General features: G+C 49.2%; 1 protein-coding gene across 1 annotated transcript; it reads right to left on the reverse strand.

Annotated features, from left to right (window-relative positions):
* Positions 1-4605: 4605 nt before the first annotated feature.
* LOC121457612 (actin-85C-like) lies at positions 4606-19515 on the reverse strand. Its single transcript, XM_041666515.1, has 8 exons — positions 19399-19515; positions 17695-17823; positions 15047-15157; positions 13071-13155; positions 9800-9961; positions 8455-8643; positions 6076-6257; positions 4606-4749 (listed from the first exon to the last, which is right to left on the reverse strand). The coding sequence occupies exons 1-8, from the start codon at positions 19513-19515 to the stop codon at positions 4606-4608; spliced, it is 1119 nt and encodes a 372-aa protein (XP_041522449.1).
* Between the last annotated feature and the right edge of the window lie 1192 nt (positions 19516-20707).

Consider the following 20707-nt stretch of genomic DNA (forward strand, 5'->3'; position numbering starts at 1 on the left):
CAGAGGCTCTGGGAACTAAATTCTTGAGTCTTGGTTCCTCCCCAGAAGCACTGAATCGGGCCAAGGCATTTCTAACAAGTCCATGGGCGATCCGATGCTGCAAGCTCTCTGAGGGCCCCAATGGCACAGAGCCCATCTCTGCAGAGATGTAAATATTTATGGGGAGAACCAGGCGAGTGTGGCAAGGGAGCACATAGACAGGTTCCTGCTTCTGGGACTCGGGGTTCAGTAGGAAGGTCTGCTGGTGTGTGTTGCTAGTGGTGTTCCCCTAACAGGTGACGTCACAGTTCTGTCAGACAGTTCCCACCTGAGGTTTGGCAGTGTTGGTCCTGAGCTCCACAGAAGGAGTAAGTTTGGGGCCCAGTCATTGACATTTGTACTCTGTGGACCATACCCAGCCACCCAGAGCCAGGCAAAACCACTGTGGAGTGTGAGCTCTCAAGGTAGTGCTGTAGTCCCCTCGTGGCTTTCAGAAATGGCTTGTGAAGGAACAAGCAACAAGTGGTTCCCTAACACGTACAATCAAGATTAAAGGGGCCTCTGTGTGTTTGTCTAGGTTATGGGATGTCTGACTGTTGTCAAGGTTACAGGCATCTGATGAGCAGGTGTTATTAGTAGGTAGCTGCTTTGTTTGTTTACTGAAGACCCAGGAAGGCAGGTGTCCCTTTGATAACACAGACAGACAGACAGACCAGTGGCCATCACCTCTTCAAATCTCTAAGCTGTCAGACTGGCTGGCATCTACGAACAAGTCCGCCTTAGAAGCCCCTGCAGTCTCAAGTGGAATCACCACTGTGCAGGAGCTGCAATGGGGCAAAGCTTCCCATGGCCTCATGATACAGCATGGGAGCCTCAGGCAGACTCAGCCATGCTCTGGGCAGCCACTCTGTTGGCCCCTGTCTTAGAGATGCTTCTATGTCCTGGTGACCACCTTGTGGTTCCTGCTCACAGATCCCATGGTGGATAACTTTACAGTAGGAAACTCAAGGACTCAGAGGGAAGGTTGAGCAGTTTGTTTGTTTGTTTTATTTTTTCTAATTTCTCTTTATTCTTTGTGTCTTTCACATCATGCATCACCACCTGTTCATTTCCTGCCCCTTCATATCCACCCTCTGCTCTTGCAACCTCTCCCTGCAAAATAAAGTAAAATTTAAGAGAAAAAAGAAAAAAATTAATATCATGGAAGTATGCATGTGACACAATGAGTCACACGGTAAACCCTTGGTCTGAAGCCTCTGGTTTCTGCTACACTCTCGATGCTGGGCCCTCATTGGAACTCCTCTTGGTTGTGCTGCTGTTGCCCTGTGTCGTGGAGGTCCTGCAGTTTTGGGTCTGCAGGACTGGTCCCTTCCTGTGCTCCAGAAGACCAAAGATGGGGTGGATGTTGGGGTGGACTAACTCATAACTCTGGTTTTGGACCTAAGTAGTTGCAGGGTCGGTCAGCCTGCCAACTTTCCGTTGTCCTCACCACCAGAGTGCGCTATCCTGCATTGCCCTAGCTAGTTCACCCCTGGTATCATGAACAAGGAGCAGGGCAAGCTCTTCTGCTTTCAGTTTCTCAGGGTCGGCTCTCCCCCACCTTCAGGGCCAGCTCTACTGTGACTGTGCTGCTCAGGCATGGTGTAGGGGCTGTTCTCCCGAGTGCTGCAGCTGGTGAGGGGCAGGGACAGCTCTCCTGCTCTTATGACCTCAGGGTCAGTTCTCCCACCTGCCTCAGGGAGTTGATGGACAGGGGCTGGGGTGGGGGAGGGCATCTCTCCCCACCCATGCCACCACATGACAGATGAGTAATGGGGACAGCTCTTACAGGCTCATTTACTTCAGTGCTAGCTCACCCACACCTCCACCAACGGAAATGGCTTTATTGTGCTGCCCAAGAGAGCTGCAGGGTCCACTTTCCTGAGTGCTACAGCTGGTAAGGGGGAGAGTCAGCTCCTTCACTCACCACAGGTGGCAGGGTCAAGCGGGGCTAAGGGAGTGAGCATCTTTCCCTCACCCTCACCACCCATGGCAGACGAGGGGCAGGAGGGATGTGGCCAGCTATCCCACTCTGACCCTCAGGGCAACCTCACCCACTCCTCTGCCAGCAGATCAGCTCTACTGTGAGCCCAGGGACAGGATCTGCTTTCCTGAGAGCCGCAGTTGGTAAGCGGGAGGGAGAGCTCCCTTATCTGTGGTGGGTGGTGAGGGGGAGGGGTAAGAAGTCTCCCCCTGACCCACATAAGAAACAAGATACAGCGTAGAACAGTTTATATTTTTTTTAGCCTTGCAGAGTTGGGCATCAGCGTAGAGAAAAGGTAGAAACAGCTGGTGCGCTGCTGTTAGCACAAAACGGTTTTAAATCCCTAATCGCACTTTTCTACGCCCTAAATTCCTCACTGGCTGAGTTCTTCAGGGAGCCACAGTGGCCATCCTGTTGGTTCAGGACACAGAGTTCTTAGCTAATTTAAGTCCTGGGACTCAAGATTCTCCCTTTTTTTATCCGTGGACCCAGTCACATAGTAGACTGCTTGTGACTTCAATTCTAGCATGAATTGAGAGCCTAGACAAGCAGGTGACAGCTGCCAGGTAGGAAGGACAGGGGCCTAGTGCCCCCTGCTTATCTGTGAGTCTGTGGTGAGCTCTAAACATCTCATACTGAAACTGGACCAGAATGATTTGTGTCTTACAGCCTGGGGTTGCCTTCCTTTATGTATCTTCTTATGTATTCTGTTTTCAGTCCCCAGTGCTCCCACTCACTCATTCCCAGACCTCATGCTGACCTTTATGGCCTGATCTAGTCAACCTTGGCTGCAGTTCCTGCCTCTAGCGTGAGATCTGATGAAACGGACCTCACAGCAATCCCATGAAGACCACATCCCCGGAAGGACTGGGGCTCCTTGTGCAGTGTGCACTGTCCCTCCCAGCCCCTGTGCCACCTAACTCCACTCCTTCCTGTCCTTTTGGGGCTGGGGTGGGGCTTCATGTGACTTGTGTCTATTAATATACACCCCCACATCCTCTGATTGCCAGGGAGACCCAGCAGACAACTCCTAAGTTCAGCCAATAGTATTTGGATGTCCCAAATCTATATGTTAATATCTGGAGGCTTTGCAAGGTGACTGGGGTTAAATGAAATCATAAGAATAGGAGCTCTTGATGGCATTAATGGCTTTATAAGAGGAAGAGATGCAAACTTGCATGTTGCTGTCTCCGCCCACAATATTCTGCACTGTGTTTTAATGAGGCACAAGACCCTCATAGAGGCTGGTGTCACGCTCCTGAACCTGTGAGCTAAATAAACCCCTGTTTATAAATTACCAGGTATCTATTTTTTTGTTTTTGTTTTTCCGAGACAGGGTTTCTCTGTAGCTTTTGGTGTCCATCCCGGAACTAGTTCTTGTAGACCAGGCTGGCCTCGAACTCCCAGAGTATCAGGTATCTATTTTTGTTAGAGCAACGGAAAATGTACTAAAAACTCACAATGAGTGACAAGCTAAAGATGGTATCTGCTTTATCAGAAGGTCCCAAGTGAGGGTGATGACCCCTACTTCAGGACGCAGGCAGCAGGGACAAACTACACTTTGTGGCATTGGGAGCTAGGGATGATTGTTATACAGCATCACTGAGTTATCCTGACCAAAACACAGGAAGAACCAGCATCTGCTCCTAGGACGCCCCAATTCCAAAACCCGAATTACCACCATGAGACCAACACCAATGCAAAAACAAAGAAAGAGCCTTGATTCACAAGTTGATTTTGGTCCTTCTATCCATCAGAAGGCAGCAGCAGCAGCGGCAGCGGCAGCGGCATCGGCAGCGGCAGCAGCAGCAGCAGCAGCAGCGGCAGCAGCAATGACGACCACAGCAGGAACCAGGCAGGAGAGACCCAGAGCAGAGGGAAACAGGGTTTATATAGGTGCAGAGGCTGGAGGAATGCCAAGCCTCAGGACTTGTGATTGGCTGATCCCTAGTGGCGTGAGGGGGAATTCCAGACTTCCAGGTTTGGGATTGGCTGCTCTGCTTGAAGTAAGAGGGCTTTCCAGGCCTGAGGGGAATTCCCAACTGCCAGTAATTGCCTGAGACTCTGATTGGTCTGTTTTCCCTGCTCAGGGATTGGCTGGTTTCCGGCCAAGAGCAGGAATGGCTCTGTTTCTGGGACCAAACTGTGTTTCTTTTTCTGGTTCTTTCTACCTTTTTAACTCTAACTTTGGGGCCAAGGCAAATATCTTTGGTATGTCCTGAATCTAGGGACTTAGTGTGTTCTTTTGGTCCTAGTTTTAGGGTCTGGGGGCTTTTCTCTGGCTCTAGGTTTGGGGACAAAATGTTTCTTCCCCTGGCTCTGGTCCTGTTTTCAGGTTGTTTCTTTACCTGGGTTAAGGCTTGGAGCCCAGCCATTCAGGGCCTGTGTGAGGCTGCTGATAAGAGGTTTTTCTGGGGCTTGGGTCTCTCACTGCAGTGGGATTCTACAGGAGCCACCCGGATACCAGGCAGAGTCAGCCCTGTTGCACGCTTTTATTGTCTTCCAGGAGAAAGAGGGCCTTGCTGTAAGCTTGTTCTAAATGTGGTCTGCTCAGTAAGGCTCAGCCTGGGCATGATGATGTTGGTCCAGATGAAAGCCACTGGTCAGAGGTTTCTTCTACACATGACGGAAGAGCCAATTTCCCTATACTCATGACTTGTGACCCACATTTCCCTGAACAGAGGGAGAGAGCTCAAGATGGAGGCACCTACCCAGGCACCATACTTGGCATATGAAGAGGTGGCCACCTAGAGGGAGGAGAAGGAAATCCACATCAAAACACCACTCTGGACTGATCAGAACGCTATTCAGTAAACACACCTGCCCTAAGACTGACAATTTTAGTTCAGTCCCTAGGACCCGCATGGTAGAAAATGGACTCCTTCAAGGGTCCTCTGACCTCTACGAATGTGCTGTAGCATGTGTGCACATATATATGCACGCATGTGCACACATACATACATAATAAATAAGGATAAAAAACTCTTCTTGGAGCTGGTGGGTGGTGCAGTAGATAAAGACTCACCTCACCAAGTCTGTACCTTGGTTCAAATCCTGGGACCCACATACTAGGAGAAGAAAAATGACTTCCACCAGTTGTCCTCTGACCTCAACAAGCACTCTGTGATATATGCACACACAGACACAAGAAGACAGTAGGTGCAATTAAAACTTCTTGTTTAGAAACTATTCCCTTGGAGGCTAGAACAAGGGCTGAGTGGTTAAAAGCACCTGCTGCTTTTCCAAAGGACCCGGTTCGGTTTCCAGCACCCACATGGCAACCTACAAACCATCTCTAACTCCAGTTCCAGGGATCCGACACCTTTTTCTGGCCTCATACATATGGTGTACATACACACATGAAGGCAGACACTCCTACACATAAAATAAAAACAAACCTTTTAAAAAGATATTCATTGAAAAAAAATAACTGCTCTGATTGGGACCCACAATGTCCACACCTGGAAGAACTTTGTGGCAGTCATCTCTCCCCAGTGGAAAATGCAACTTTTTAATTGGGAGGTGCTGAAGTTTTGGTGGCACACCTTGTGATCCCGGCACTCAGGTGGCAGAGGCAGGAGGATCTAGAACAGGCTGGTCTACACAGCAAGTTCCAGGCCAGCCAGGACTGCACAGTGAGATCTGTTCCAGAAGAAAGACTGGGGGGAGGGACTCAGGCATGAGAACCTGAGTTCAGATCTTCAGAACCCATGTATAGAGTGGACAAGGCCTCTGTGTCCTCATGCATACACATATGAATTCATATAAAACACAAAAAGAGCCTACATGCTCTTCCTGGCTTCCTGTAGCCCCCCCCCCATCCCCTCTGGAGTATCCACTCTGATGCCACCTTCTGAGAGATGACCTGTGTTCAGCACCCCAACCCTACAGACTGCAGCCCCTCCCCATCTGTCCCTTCTGCTGTACTTGCTTAGCTTGTTGCCAGTGCCCCCCACACACAAGGAAGCAAATGCTGGGTTTTGCTATCCTCAAATGAAGAGAACAGAACCCGGGGACTCTAGAACTGCACATGGGTCAATCCCTGAGGCTGCTGGTGAGGTTAGGGCCAGTACCTTCACACAGAAGCCTGGAGAGACCAGCTTTGATATCTCTGTCTGCAGCCGGAGTCGTAGACCTGAGAAGGCACCAGTGCCACCAGACAGAATGATATGACCAAAAAGAGTCTTCCAGTGGGAGCGGTCACAGGACGTGATGCTCTGCTGGGCCTGCATGTGGATGCCCGGGTTGCTTCTCCCTGGTGGACAATGTACACGAGGGCTTTGGGATCAAAGGTTCCTGTTTTTAGTATTGTGGGGAGGGATACCTCCCAGGTTCTGGATGGCTCCAAGTGCCACTGAGCACCTCGAGGACTTCAAGCAGGTCACAAGCCTGGCCGGCCAGCATCATCATTGACAAGAGTTGACATCCCATGCCTCAGATGAGGTTGACATCACCTGTTTTGTGGGTGTCTGTAGGGCAGTGTCCCAACTCAGCCTTGGAAAGTGCCACCAAGTAACTGCTTTCACTTGTCACTTGTTGCATAAGCAAGCAACCAACACCAGCCTTGAATGACGGGTGTGGAGAACTATCACAATGGAGTGGCTCCGGTGTGCCTGGAAGAGGGCTCTGCTGCCGTCAGGAGCCTGAGGCTGCATTCCGCCCTGGGACCCACCTGGCCTCTGTGGAGTTCTTTAATGACTTCCCCACACTGGCATGCACCATGCCTTTCAGACTGTGTGCTCCACCATGCCTACAATCCCACATCTTGAGAAACCGAGGCAGGAGGGTTGCCACAAGTTTCAGACAAGCCTAGGCTACATAATGAGTTCCAGACTAGCCTGGACTACAGAGCAAAAATCTGTCTCAAAAAGCAAAAGCAGAGAAAGGCTGCTTGTGTGCACTGTATGGCGGGGAAGACAGAGCTAAGCCCTGCCGGCCACAGTGTATGCCCCGTGGGGAAGGGGCAGATGACCTTAAGTTTTATCTTAGGAAATGTTGACTTTCCATGTCGTCCCTGAACTCTCATTTTCCCTTTCCATGGAGATTTCATAGTCCATCATTTTCCCGTTTGTTGAAATAGTGACTCACTGTATAGCCCAGGCTGACTATGAACTCATGGTCATCCTCCTGCTTCTGCATCCCAGTGCTAGGTGACAGGTGTGCACCACGAGAGAGAAGGTGATTCTGAGAGTTAATACTGAAGGACCTAGAACCCCCATGGAGACAGGCATCTGGGTGTGTCTGAGGGAGTTTCTAGATTGGGTTAACTGAGGTGGAAGACCCACTCTGAATGTGGGCAGCACCATCCCATAGGCTGGGGTCCTGTGTGATATAAAGAAGGAAGAGAGCTGAGCACCAGTTTTCTCTAAGTGGAGACTGCATGTTGGTTTCCCAGACGCCCTGACCTGAATAATCACACAAAAACTATAATTACAACAGTTTGGTCAATGGCTTAGGCATATTCCTAGCTACATTCCTCTTACATCTTAAATTAACCCATTTCTATTAAACCACATGTCACCATGATGCTGTGACCTACAGGTAAGTTTCCAACATCTTTCTCCTTTGGCAGCTACATAGCGTCTCTTTGATTTCACCTACTTTCTCTCTATATCTCTGTTCAGATTTCCCATCTGGCTTTATTCTGCCCTGCCAAAGGCCAAAGCGACTTCTTGATTAACCAATGGTAATGGCATACAGAGGGGAATCCCACATCAATGTTCCTCTTTCTACATCCTGCCTGTAGATGTAGTGCGACCAGCTGCCTCATGCTCCTGATAGACAGTAACCTTGAAGTGGATGAGTCAAAATTCCTTTCTTAAAGCTGCTTTTGCCAGGAATATTTTTCATAGCAGCAAGAAAACCAACTAACACAGTAGTCAACCCAACACTTACTAAAAACCCTCTGGAGCCAGGTGGTGGTGGGGCACACTTTTAATCCCAGCACTTGGGAGGCAGAGGCAGGTGGATCTCTGTGAGTTCCAGGCCAGCCTGGTTTACAGTGTGAGTCTCAGAACAGCAAGGGCTACACAGTGAAACCCTGTGTCTAATAATAATAATAATAATAATAATAATAATAATAATAAAACAAAAACCCTCTGGCATTTAGATGCTTAAAGCTCTCATAAACTTCAGTTGCTTCTGCCTCTGCCTCCACTGCCTTCACTGTTTTATTTCACAGTGGTAAGTAGCACGCTGCTGAAGAAAGTGGTTCTCTGCTGCTCTCTGTCTCATCTGCGGTTAGGCTACACCTCTGGGTGTAGTCAAAGGGTCAGCACAGTGACAGAAGCGTAGGAGGCAGCTGAGTGAGTAGCAGCCAGGACCAGGGAAACTTTCGAGCAGGAAGCATTGCTCCTGAAGCCGAGTGTCCGCCACCACCCTCCCCACGCCTTTCTTCCCTCGGCATTCTGTGAGAGTGTCCACTGGCCCACTGCCCCCGATCCTGGACTCACCGATGAGGCTGGTGTTGAAGAGCGCCTCTGAGCACGTGAGTGCCTCCTGCTCCAGGCTGACTTCCTTGCCGTCGGGCAACTGGACTTTCTTCTGTTGGGAGGGTACTGCGTTTTTTGACATTTCCATGTCATAATCCAGTGTCACATAGCAGTGTTTCTCTTTCAGGTCTCGGATGTACTCGCGATCGGCTGCAGGGTAAGGAGGATCAAAACCCAGGGACATACATAGAAAGCACTACTCATGAGAGTGGGCATAGGAAGGTGGACCCACTCCTAGATAGCCACTTTGCCCATGCAACCCTGTGAGCAGGGTTGTGGCCAGGCTGTGGGCCAGGCTTTAAAAGGGTAGAACATGACAAAGTAAACTTCCCTTCACAGGAGACATAGAGCTGGGTCTCTTCAGCATTGCTAAAGATGCAGCCCTACCATGTATGGTGTTTGTGGGGCCTAGAAAATCCTATTCACAGTTATTACCTGGGCATTCTGGACACCCCACACACACACACCTGCTGGGCATCTGGAGGGCTGGTGATGACTGGTGAGGCCCCTTGCCTGGATGCCCCTTTCCTTCCTAGGTTTCTGGCAACAGGTTTGAACCCCAGATATGCCTTTTGATTAGGCTTTTACATGTTATCTGCCATTGTCCTTGAGCTTTGACTAAAAGGGATTTCCCTGCACTGCTTACCCAGAGACCTCACCTGGTCTTCTGCCTTCAGACTGCCAGCCGCTGCTTCCACCGGAACCACCCTCCACCTTCTCCTCCAACTCTTCCTCCATCTCCTCCTTCAAGTCCTCCATCTCCCCCATCTTCCTTCCTCTAGCTCCCCTTCTTCTTCCAACCCTCCTCCATCTTCTCCAAGTCCTCCAGCTCCTCCACCTCTCCCTCCAGCTCCTCCATGTTCTCCTCCTCTAACTCCTGCTCCAACTCTGCCTCCCCTCTTGATTTCATTCCTCCTTATTCCTTCTCCTCCCTCCTCTTCCTCTTGCTCTTTTTCCCCTCCCCCTTCCTCTCTCTTCCTTTTATTCCAATCGTCCACTTCTCCTCTCCACCTCCTCCTTCTTCCTCTTCTTCTGAAACAGAGTCTCATGTAGCCCAGGCTGTCCTCTTCTTCTGAAACAGAGTCTCATGTAGCCCAGGCTGTCCTCTAACATACTTGTAGCCGAAAATGTCCTTCAACTCCTAATCCTCCTGTCTCCACCTTACAGCACTATGATTCCACGTGTGTGCTGCCACTCCTGGCCTAACCCAGCCTCCTTGCCCATGTCTCCTCCACCCTCCTTCCAGAGCCTGTTTCTCCCCTCCAGCAAATGGTGGCTTACGCATCTTAGAGTAGTTGTTTCCTACCTGTGCTCACTAACAAGTTCCCACTGTCTGAGAGCAGCTTCAGGAGGTACATGGTCAGGTCTTGACCAGCTATGTCCAGCTTGGTAGTTGACAGTTGCGAAGGAAAGCCATTGATGACGGGCACGAAGTATGTCATCCCCTCTCCACATTCAATAGTTATTCCTACTCAAGAGAACATTAGGTTATCAGGTGGGGTACACAGCACCCCTTGTTAGTTCTGTAGGAAGGGATGGTTGGAGGGAGAAATAACAGAAGGGAAGGGGAAGGGGCCAAGGAGCTGGCATCTTCCTAAAGGACATGAACTAGAATAAGGCTGATCGGCAGGTTTGAATGGAAGCCTGTAGGGTGACTTGCTAAATGAAGCATGCAATTTTACCAATAGCTGCCAAAGAGACAAGAGAGGAAGTGTTGTCTGGGCCTGGGCGGGCACTAGGACTCTCTGGGAGGTGCCCTGTGTTGGGAAAGCCTGAATACCATGCCAGAGGTGTGTGCTTTAGTTAGCAAGGTCTCCAAGTGTGCTAGTTCAGAGAGGGTGTGACATAGTAAGGCTTACTGCATGTGACACAGTGGCTTTGGGGGCAGACTGGGCTCTAGGAATTCTTGGTTCTCTCCTTTTCCTTATTGAGCCTGGGGGCCAACAACGGAACATTTCAATTAAGCAGAGTTGTGTCCAGGGGACTTTCCCTTCCAGCTGTGACAGGGAACAGAGTTGGTCCTCTCTCGCCTGCAACAGCTGAAAATGACAGACTCTCTTCCCAAGACATCGGCCATCACGCACCCACACACCATCCCTGGGAGATGGGAGGAGAACATAGTAGGTCATTGTCGCTCATGACCACAGACACGAGACTCCAAAGTGAAATTTTGGCAAATTTATTGCAAACCACATGGGTTTTAAAAGAATTAAATGCCTTTTGTTCCACAGCTCAGAATCAATCTTAATTCATATAATTGCACCAATAGGTACCTGTTCCAGCTTCATTTTTGTTGCTTTGATAAAACACCCTGACAGAAACAGCTTAGTAGAAAAGGGGTTCATCTCAACTCATAATTCTAGGTAATAATCCACCATATGAGGAAGTTAAGGCAGCATATCCACAGTCAAAAACAGGGAAGCCAATGACTTCCTTGCTTGCTTGTGCTCAGTCCATTTCCCCTCTCATACTGCTCAGGACGTCCTGCTTAGGGAATGGCTCCACCCGCAGTGGATTGGGTCTTCCCACATCAATGAACTTAGTTAAGATAACCCCCACAGATGTGGCCACAGGCAAAGTCAATGCACACAGTCCCTCTTCCGGACTCTCTTCCCTGGCAATTCTAGGTCACAGCAAGTTATCAACTCTAACATCACTACGCACAAATTGCATTTTGACAAAATCCAGTATCGAGTCCTGATTAAAAGAAAAAATTCTCAGTAAATAAGATACAAGAGAACTTACTTAAAGTAGTGAAGAAAATATAAACCCCACAGTTGAATCAGTTTAACACTGAGGCTAATGAGCTCGCTCTAACTGGGGGAAAGACGATTTGTGTTCTCGCCACCTCCCCTCAGAACATGAGGCCTAGGCAGGCAGTAGAAAAGAATGAAACAAATTGAAAAGCAAACAAAAAAACCCATCTGGCTTGGAAATAATAAAATAAATGTTATTTGTCAAAAACGTATTTACTAGGGGCTGGCCAGACGGCTTACACAGGTTGAGGTACTTGCTACCAAGCCTCTATAAAATCTATAAAAAATGAGCTTAATTAAAGTATCAAGGTACAATATCAGTATATAAAAATCAACTGCTATCTGTGCAATATCAATGAGCAATCATAAATGAAGAGATGACCTAGTTGTCAGTGCCTGCAGTACATACATGAGGACCTGAGTTCAAATCCCCAGCATCCACATAAAGGTTGGGGATGGTGGCACATGGCACAGTCCTGATGTGGCACCACACCATCGTGGCTCAGCAAGAAGAGGAAGTGAACTGCTGAGGCCAGCCAGAGCAGAAAGAACCTCCACATACCGAATGGAGAGAAACTGCTACCTCGACCAACGGCCGCATGCTGGCTGCACAGCGCCATTCACAAAACCCAGAAAATGCAGGCGTTGTCTCAACAAGTGGGAGGGGCATAATGGCACAATGGGATCCTTGGGTGTGGTTGCGGTGGTTTGCGAGAACACACGTGTGTCAGAGTTCCTTAATGCTGTTAATTTTATTTAGTAACATCTTAGCAAATGGGTTAGGAAAAGAAAATGAGTCAGTATTCTGGAGACGTTCTGGGACACCAGGAGAAAGAAGGGAATGGTGAGAACAAGAGCTGGGTGTGTGTAAGAAATAATTCATGACAATCCATTTTCAGAATATGGTGTGTTCAGAGCTCACCAGAGGACCACGGGTAAGGATACATTAGGTCCCTGTTCCAACTGCTCTTTTTTAGTTTATCTTAAGTTGAAAAGTAATAGTCTGCCTGGTGACTGAGCTGCGTATCTGGGAGGGGGAGGGGATCTGTAGTCCCAAGAGGACAGGGATTTGGAGGAGAGGACTAGACTTTAGAGAGGAAGATTTAATTCCCTGGAGAACCAGCTTTGGGGAAACAGAGGTCAGGGGTGTTTTTGCAATCAGGGGCCACAAAACCACTGTTTGGGGACTAGAGCTAGGAACCATCAGGTAATCCACTACTGCTTGTAACTCCAGCTCCAGGAGCTATGCTTCCAATTTCTGGTGGCATGGTATACACACATACACACACACACACACACACACACACACACACACACACACACACTTAAAAAGTAATTCTGAAGAAATAAAAACAAAGGCCAGTTTTTCACCAAATCATACCTGCCATTTTGCATTTGCTCCAGGCTGATACCCAACTGTACAAGGTCAGAAAATGAACTGCCTCGCTGCTCGCGACTCTGAGTCTCCAGTGCTCTTATTAAGAAGTGAGGGTCACTGTGAGCCTTGAAGAATGTCCTTTGCTTTTTTAAACGAACATTTGCGTGTACATGTGCACACACACACACTCACGTGTATGTGTGTGTGTGTGTTTCCACATGCATGTACATATGTGGGGGTCAGAGAACAATCCTCAGGAGTCAGTTCTCTCCTTCCACCATGAGGGTCCTGGGGATTGAACTTGGGTCATTAGGTTTGGCATCTTCACCTACTGACCCATCTTGCCAGCCCCCTCCTGGGGCTGCATGTTGTGGTGCGTATCCCCAGCTTCAAGAACTAGACAGTGTGTCTGGGAAGGATGGGGATCCCACGGGGCCACTCACCAGAGGTTCTGCCAGCAGCATACATGGAGAGGACCCCTTGATTAGCCATGTACAGGGCGGGGACGTTGAAGGTTTCAAATAGGATCTGGGGAGGAAGATTGGCATGCTGGCTGGCCAGGTGGCACACACTGCCTGGGTGCTCATGAGTGCCTCTCGCAGCAATGAATCCAGGAAGGCTAACCCCGGGGTGGCCAACACCTATCTCCAGCTAACTCTGCTGTGAAGTGGCTATTCTAGTTTCATTCTGCGGCTCTTATGAAACACTCTGGCCTAAAGCAACGTAGGGGAGGAAGGGGTTTATTTGGTGAATACTTGTTGGTCATGGATCATTACTGAGGGAAGTCAATGACACATCAGGGCAGGAACCACGGAGGAACAATGCTTGCTGACTCACTCAAAGGCTTACACTCAAGCTAGCTTTTCTATACAGCCCAGGACCACCTGTAGGAACGATGTTGCCCATAGTGGGCTGGGCTCTCCTGCATCAGTTAACAATCAAGACAATCTCCCACATATATGCGCAAAGGCTAATCTGATAAAGACAATTAATTGAGACTGTATTTCAGGTGGCTCTGGGCTGTGTCAAGTTGGCAGTTTCAGACACTTTTTATAATGTATAGTGAGAAGACTGGTTGGATCAGGGCATAATGGTGAGACCCACCGGGGGTCCCACCTGGCCACTGGACAGGTGCCAGCATTGTGAAATGGTTAGTGTTAAGATGAGGTCTATGAGTTCAGAGTGTAAGCCTGCTTTGTGGTATATCTTCCTGTCACTGGGCACTGCAGTCTGCCATCCTAATGAGCTGCTCTTGGACATGCTCTTCCTGCTTGTGCCTGACTGCCAGTCAAATGTCTAGTCTGACCAAGCCCTTGCCTTGTACCAGCATCTGTACACTCCAGACACCTTGCAATAATTGTACAGAAGGTCACCGCTGATCACCTTCATGCCAGAAGGTGTGGTCCCAGAAAGGGCTCCTTGAAACTGGTTAAAGGAGCCGCTTCACTGTGAATACACCTGCAAGTATCTGTCTAGATGAGTGCTATTGAGTCAGGGGCTGAGGAGGGCAGGTGGTTTGTCCAAGGTGGAGGAAAACACAGGAGGGAATAGCCCCAGCCATGACAGCCAATCATCTGCTTTTCTGGCCAGACTAGACTTGAACCTTCATCTCTGTGTGTCTTTGTCCTGCTGGGCTCTGCAGGGAGCACACCCAAAGCTCCAGGCAGTAGAGACTGAGCTCGGTTCCCCAGCCCTGCCTTGGCACTTCTCATCGGCCTCTTGGTGCACACACACTCTCGCTCCAAGGTCTGCGATAGTTGAGGAGTGGATAGGCAGTTGGGTTGGGCCAGTCTTATCCCTCTCTTGTCCCACTCTAGCTTGCTGAAACCCTCATGGCCTTTGGATGCTTCTGGGGGGAAGCCAACTACACTCAGTCCTCAGGGGAGTCAGCTGTGGCCATTTCCATGATCTGACTGTCCACACTTGGGTGGGGGTCAGTGACCAGTTTGGGGCTTGTTTGATGTGCCCTCACACACGGGTGAACTGCTATTTCTAGGTCTAGGTGGCCTCTGAGATATGCACATCATGCCTTGGCCTTGGGCCTGCATATGGGGGTCTACTCACTGCAGGAGATCCCACTGAGCTTCAGGGATGCTAGCCAGATGCTTGGCCACCTGTTTAATTAGGTTTCCTATGTCCTCTCCAGAAGCTGAGCCTTAAGAGGAGAACTCTGGCAGCTGGGGAGGGGGACAACTTCCTGCCGCAACTGCACCTAGTCCCACTGCAGCCTGAGGAGGAGTCTGCCGTCAGTGCTTGGCTGGAGCACTCACAGACAGGGATTCACCCTTAAACTCCATCAGTCCACCACCAACTCCATCATGGCAGGAAGGACCAGGATGAGGCCAGAGGCAGGGAACTTTTAAGTCAGGACAGAACAGCAGCCTCCCTTCCTGCCTCACCTGGCCCCAGAACCCATTACCTGAGTCATTCTACATTTAATGTCTGTGCTGTTTAGCGGTGGCTCTGTTATCATTAAAGGGTGTTCCTCGGGGGCAACGCGGAGCAACTGGTAGAAGGAGTGATGCCAAATCTGCAGAGAGAGGACAGTAGGCGAGTTGTTTGCTGTCCAGAAACACACTGACTGTTATCTTTCATATATTGATCTATGTATCAGATAAATCTATTAGCTATCTAAATCATCTTTCTGTCTTCTGTTTACCAACTATTCTCTCTATAGATATCATCTACACCTATCTGTTCATCTCACTACCTGTTTATTGTCTACTATCTGTGTGTACCTTCTCTGTCTAGTCTGCATCTGCATGTGTCTGTGTCTGATGTGGGATTCCCCTCTGTATGCTATGAATATGTTTTATTGCCATTGGTTAATAAAGAAGCTGCTTTTGGTCAATGGCTTAACAGAATATAGCCAGGCTGGAAGAGAGAGAGAGAGAGAGAGAGAGAGAGAGAGAGAGAGAGAGAGAGAGAGAGAGAGTAGGTAGAGTCAGAGAGAAGTCATGTAGTCAGAAACAGACGCCAGACAGTGGATGGAACCTTACCAGTAGGCCACAACCACATGGCTATACACAGATTAGTAGATATGGATCTGGGCGTCAGGAAATGAACGAGCAGCCTCTGACTACATATGTCCATCATCAGTCTATCAATCTACATTATCTGTCATCTATCATCTATCTACCTACCAGTCATTCTATCTAACACAGTGGTTCTCAACTTTCCTAATGCTGCAACCCTTTAATATAATATCTCTCATATTGCGGTGACCACCCAACCATAAAATTACTTTGTTGATACATTATAACTGTAATTCTGTTACTATTATGAATCCTAATGTAAATATATGATAGGCAGGATATCTGAATGTGTCATGACCCACAGGTTGAGAAACACTGGCCTAACATCCATCTATCTACGCCTATCATTTATTACCTAGCTACCCTCTACCATCTCTATTATCCATCTATTTTATTCCTCCATCCTTCTGACAAACCAGTACAGTTGAGATCCAGATCTCAGATTTCAAATCTAAAGATTTAGTCAACTAAGAATCAAAACTATTTGGGGAAAAACTGGGGGCATGGACTGTACCTCAGTTGGGAGAATGTTTCCCTAGCATTCATAAGGCCCTGGGTTCCATCCCCAGCACTACTTAAACCAGGTGTGGTGGTACACACCTGAAATCCCAGCACTTAATAGGTGGAGGCAGGAGAGTCAAAAGTTCAAGGCCTCTTCAATTATGTAACAAGTTAGAAGCCATCCTCGGCTATATGAGACCCTATCTCAAAAAAAAAAAAAAAAAAGCTGTTTCTACAGACTTACTTCCTTGTCACTGTTCTTATAGTTTTGGTTGTGAGCCTAGCCATTAACAGCTGAGCCATCTCTCCAACCCTTTGTCACTTGTTCTTTAAGCAATTCAGTGCCCAGTAATTTATGTGGTGACACCGAGGTTTTGTAGCCCATCTAGAGATGACATGGAGCATATGAAAGGAAGGGCTAGTACCCTGCAAGTACTGCCACTGCACACAGAAATCCAGGGATCTGGGTATCTAAAATGCCCCTGGACCAGACCCCATAATTTCAAAGGATGGTTGAATTACAGACAGCACCATCAAAACAAGAAGCAGTGTGGTCCAGCCTCCAATGACACACCAGGCCTAAAGTTAGGGGATGGGGTTGGCAGGGGCTGGCAGGCCCAGCACTGTCTAAGGATCTCTTGGGTCTGATGAGTGACAAAACTCAGGGATGAGGTGGAAACACAGGTGACTTGACTGTCACAGAGCGAGCCCAGCAATGATGGAAGTTTGCTACATAATGTGTAACTTGTAAGCAAGTGTGAGTGTTAGTTACAGCTCTGGCGTGGCAAAGATAACCTAACTTATTGGGAAGCCAGGCTACCTAGAGCTGCAATAGGACAGCTCTGGAGGCTGGAGTCCCAATAGGACAGCTTAGCCCTGGAGGGAAAGGTGTCCTGACTTGCCAGGAAGCCAGGCCACCTGAAGTTGCTGTGCAGTGGGGGATGGTCTCCCAGCAGGATATAGCAATCCTGCTTCTCTCCTAGAGAGCCTCTACTGCTATATTCTGCTCTGTTCCCCTAAGGGAACGTCCTAGCAGAGCTATCTGCTTCTTCTTTTTTTTTTAAATATTTATTTATTTATTATGTATACAATATTATACAATATTCTGTCTGTGTATATGCCTGCAGGCCAGAAGAGGGCACAAGACCCCACTACAGATGGTTGTGAGCCACCATGTGGTTGCTGGGAATTGAACTCAGGACCTTTGGAAGAGCAGGCAATGCTCTTAACCTCTGAGCCATCTCTCCAGCCCTATCTGCTTCTTCTTCTGCCGCCCAAGATGTTACTTCTTCTGCTACACTCTGCTAAAGGCAAGCCCCTGCAGAAGTGTAGCAATTTCCTCTGGCTACAGTGAAAAGTTTTTACTTTTTCTGCCCAGCCCTGCTCAGCACCCCTAAGGGAACATATCAGCAAGGGCAGTAAGCAAAGGAAGTAGGGTTAGAATAGAAGACTAGGACTCCTGAGGTGTGACTGTGGAAGGCAAGGCAGTGGCTAGGGTGTGATGGCCCCTCCTCTAGAGGTTGTTGCTCACCTTCTCCATGTCGTCCCAGTCCATGATGGCTCCCCGGGTGATGGGGTAGTGCATGTTCAGATTTTTTAGATTATTCTGGGCCTCAGCTCCAATGAACCAGTCTTTTTCTTCCACCCCCACCAGTAGGTTCTGAAAAACACAGGTAGGACAGGACAGCCGTTGTGAGTACCAGGCTTTCATTTGCGGACATGAGCCAGCGCCATGAGGCTGCTAGAAACTGGCACCAATCACTAGTCCAGACGTCAAGGAGGCTCTTCAACCCAGCACACTTTCCAAAGGGGGCCATTTCCTGCAAGGTCCAGGGCTACTGAGGGCCACTGTGAGGACACTCACACTGCAGGTGTGGGAACTGTGCCCAGCAGAGAAAAACTGTTGGAGAGAAGGCGTAATGGCATATTCTGTACACTTGGTCTGGAAGGCCTGCAGGAAAAGGACCTGCAGCATGAGCTGCCCCCTGGGGTTCAGGAAGGCGGCCTACTTTCAAGGTGGATTGAACTTCCAGTGCTGTCAGAGGAGCTGGAACATCTACCTCAGTCCACCAAGAAAACAGACATTAGAATTAGAGCCGTGAAGATTTATCAGGGAACTTGCCTGGTTGGATGAGAAGGGTCAGGGTGAGCAAGGGCAAAGACTGACAAGCCATCAAGCTAGGCTCACTTCTGAGTCGGGGCACAGGAAAGAAGAAAAGGGAAGGTGGGTATTTCGGTGTACCGGGAAGGCTGGCTCAGTGAGGTCACGGAGGAATCCCGAGCCACACTTACTCATCAGAGGAGTCCAGGGTCTCCAGGATAAGCTCATGCTTAAGCTAGATTGGAGCAATGTGCATGAGGCAGTAGTGCAACAGGGAAGAGGGACGAGTGGGTTGGGGAATATGGTACAAGTGTGACAGCATAGTCATAGACCTGGGCACTGTCGCAAGGCTGACATGCTGCAATGCCACGTGGGTGCATGGTGTCATCTGCTATCATGCAGCTATGTGGTGATACGACCCTGCAGTGCCATAGTGGTGCATGACACATGATACAAGGGTACCTTGCTGCAGTGGAGCAGCAGAGATGCTATAGGGCTACACAAGTGCATCGTGCAGCTATGCAACTGTGCGGCCATACCATGCAGGTATATAACTCACACGCTACATAGGTCTGAGTAACAACGAACATGAAGGCTCGGGACTCTCCAAAGTCCCAGGCATCCACTGGGGTTTTCAGAACACACACACAAATGAGAGGCTCAACTGCACTGTGAATGTGCCTCCCCTCCCCCAGGGACTGTGGGATGACTCCAGGCACAACCCACATCAAGACCTGCCACTGCAAAGGGACACTGCACTTCAGAGGACAGATGGTGGCTATCAGAATGACAGAGGAGGGATCTACTGTGGGGAGGGGTGTTGCCAATCAAGCTCAGAGGAGGGGCTCCTGAAGTGGGAGGAAAAGGCTGCCAGCGGCCTCAGTTGGAACTAGAGATACTAGAGACAAAGAAAAGCTTTACCCTGAGGCAGCTGCCCATTAGGAAGGGTGTGGAAGAGTCTACAACAGGAAAGGAAGCTGCTTGTTCAAGTCCTCTAATCTGTCCCTAAGGCCACCTTCTTGAGACATCTAACACAAAGCAGTCAGTATGGAAACCAGGGCATTGGGATCTATGACCGTCACCGTAACCAGAGCAGCACAAGAGGCTGGAGGATGAAGCCAGGGTGTCACTCACGTTATGTTTCAGTTTCCCGAGGAAGGTGGGAAAGACAGCCATAGGGCCCTCGGCTCCTGCAAAGCCCACCTTGCTGATGCCAGAACCATAGTCACAGACGAGGGGTGTTTGGTCCATCATGCTGTGGTGACCTGGACACGCCTGCAGGGAGAGACTACATTATCCCTTGTCCCCACAGGTACTGTGCCAACAGCGAGACATGGGCTTCATGTGCCTAGAACAAGGTCGGCCTGAGCAGGAACCTCTCTGCAGGTGCTGTGGTAATTTGGGCACAGAGAGCTGTAACCAGCTGTGCACAGTCACCTGCAGGCCAGCAGCCTGGAGCCAGCTTGGATGCTCCCTCCAAACAAATGAAGCATTCACAGAAAACTGTGCTTGGAGTGCTTAGGGCACAAATCAGTCACAAGAAAACCCAGGCCTGTCTGAATGTGAACCTCTGGGTGGGTCCTGCCCGGTTTGTTCTAGTTTCGACACTAAAGAGTCATCTCTAAAACCTCTATTGTGGACAAACTGGGACAGAGCCTGTGATCTGGACAAGGCCAGGCCTCCCTAAGCAGAGCACCGTGCATATGGGTGGGGATGGGGCAACTGGCTTCCTTCCAGCATGAAAGGATACCACAGGAGTTGCTGGGCTGCAAAGCCAGGAAGGCTCAGGGCTCTGAAGCTGTATATGGGGGAATGTTAACAGAGATTTTATCGCAAAAGCCCAGGCCCTGGAAGCATCAAGAAGCTGGGCTCAGCCGCTTGTCTCCAGAACATCATTGTGAAAAGCAGAGAAAGATTTATCCAATGCGGCCATATTGAGAAGAGAAACAAAGTGACCCAATTGCCCCCAAGTCCCTCTTCTGAGGCCCAGATATGAGGTTCAGAGTTAAACAGAGGGCAGAAGGGGTGCATTCCTAAGCAGTCCTGGACACTGACCCATCACTGTCAGCTCCAGGATCTCCTGCAAGGCAGTCTGACAAGTTCTCAGAACTCTGAGATCTCTCTGGGAGACAGGCTACCCCTCTGGCTGGCACCAGGCTTCAGCCTTTCCCTTTCCCAGCTTGAGACTCCTGGGAAAATTCCAATGCCTTGGGGTCCATTGTTTCAGGAGTCTCACAGCACAACAGATTCTAAAATATTTCCTCCTGAAGAGATTTCTCAGCAATTAAGAGGCCCCAAGCACCTGCACTGACAGCTCACAACCACCTGTAACTCCATGGGCTCTGGTGCCCTCTTCTGGTCTCCACGGGTATCTACATGCATGTGGTACACATAAATTCATACAGGTGCACATACACACAAATAAAAATAACCTTTAAAATAA

This window comes from Microtus oregoni, unplaced genomic scaffold, assembly GCF_018167655.1.
Source record: "Microtus oregoni isolate MIOR12 unplaced genomic scaffold, Mior012 000016F_ref0000370, whole genome shotgun sequence".
In the NCBI taxonomy this organism is placed as follows: domain Eukaryota; kingdom Metazoa; phylum Chordata; class Mammalia; order Rodentia; family Cricetidae; genus Microtus; species Microtus oregoni.

Bases quoted from the DNA above. Each gene is read 5' to 3' on its own strand.
- LOC121457612 (XM_041666515.1), bottom strand. From the start codon at position 19,515: ATGGACCAAACACCCCTCGTCTGTGACTATGGTTCTGGCATCAGCAAG. The intron at 13,156-15,046 runs GTAATGGGTTCT...CTTCCTCCCCAG, and splicing joins TTAAATGTAGAATGACTCAG to ATCCTATTTGAAACCTTCAA. The intron at 9,962-13,070 runs GTGAGTGGCCCC...TCTCTTGAGTAG, and splicing joins TGCTGCTGGCAGAACCTCTG to GAATAACTATTGAATGTGGA.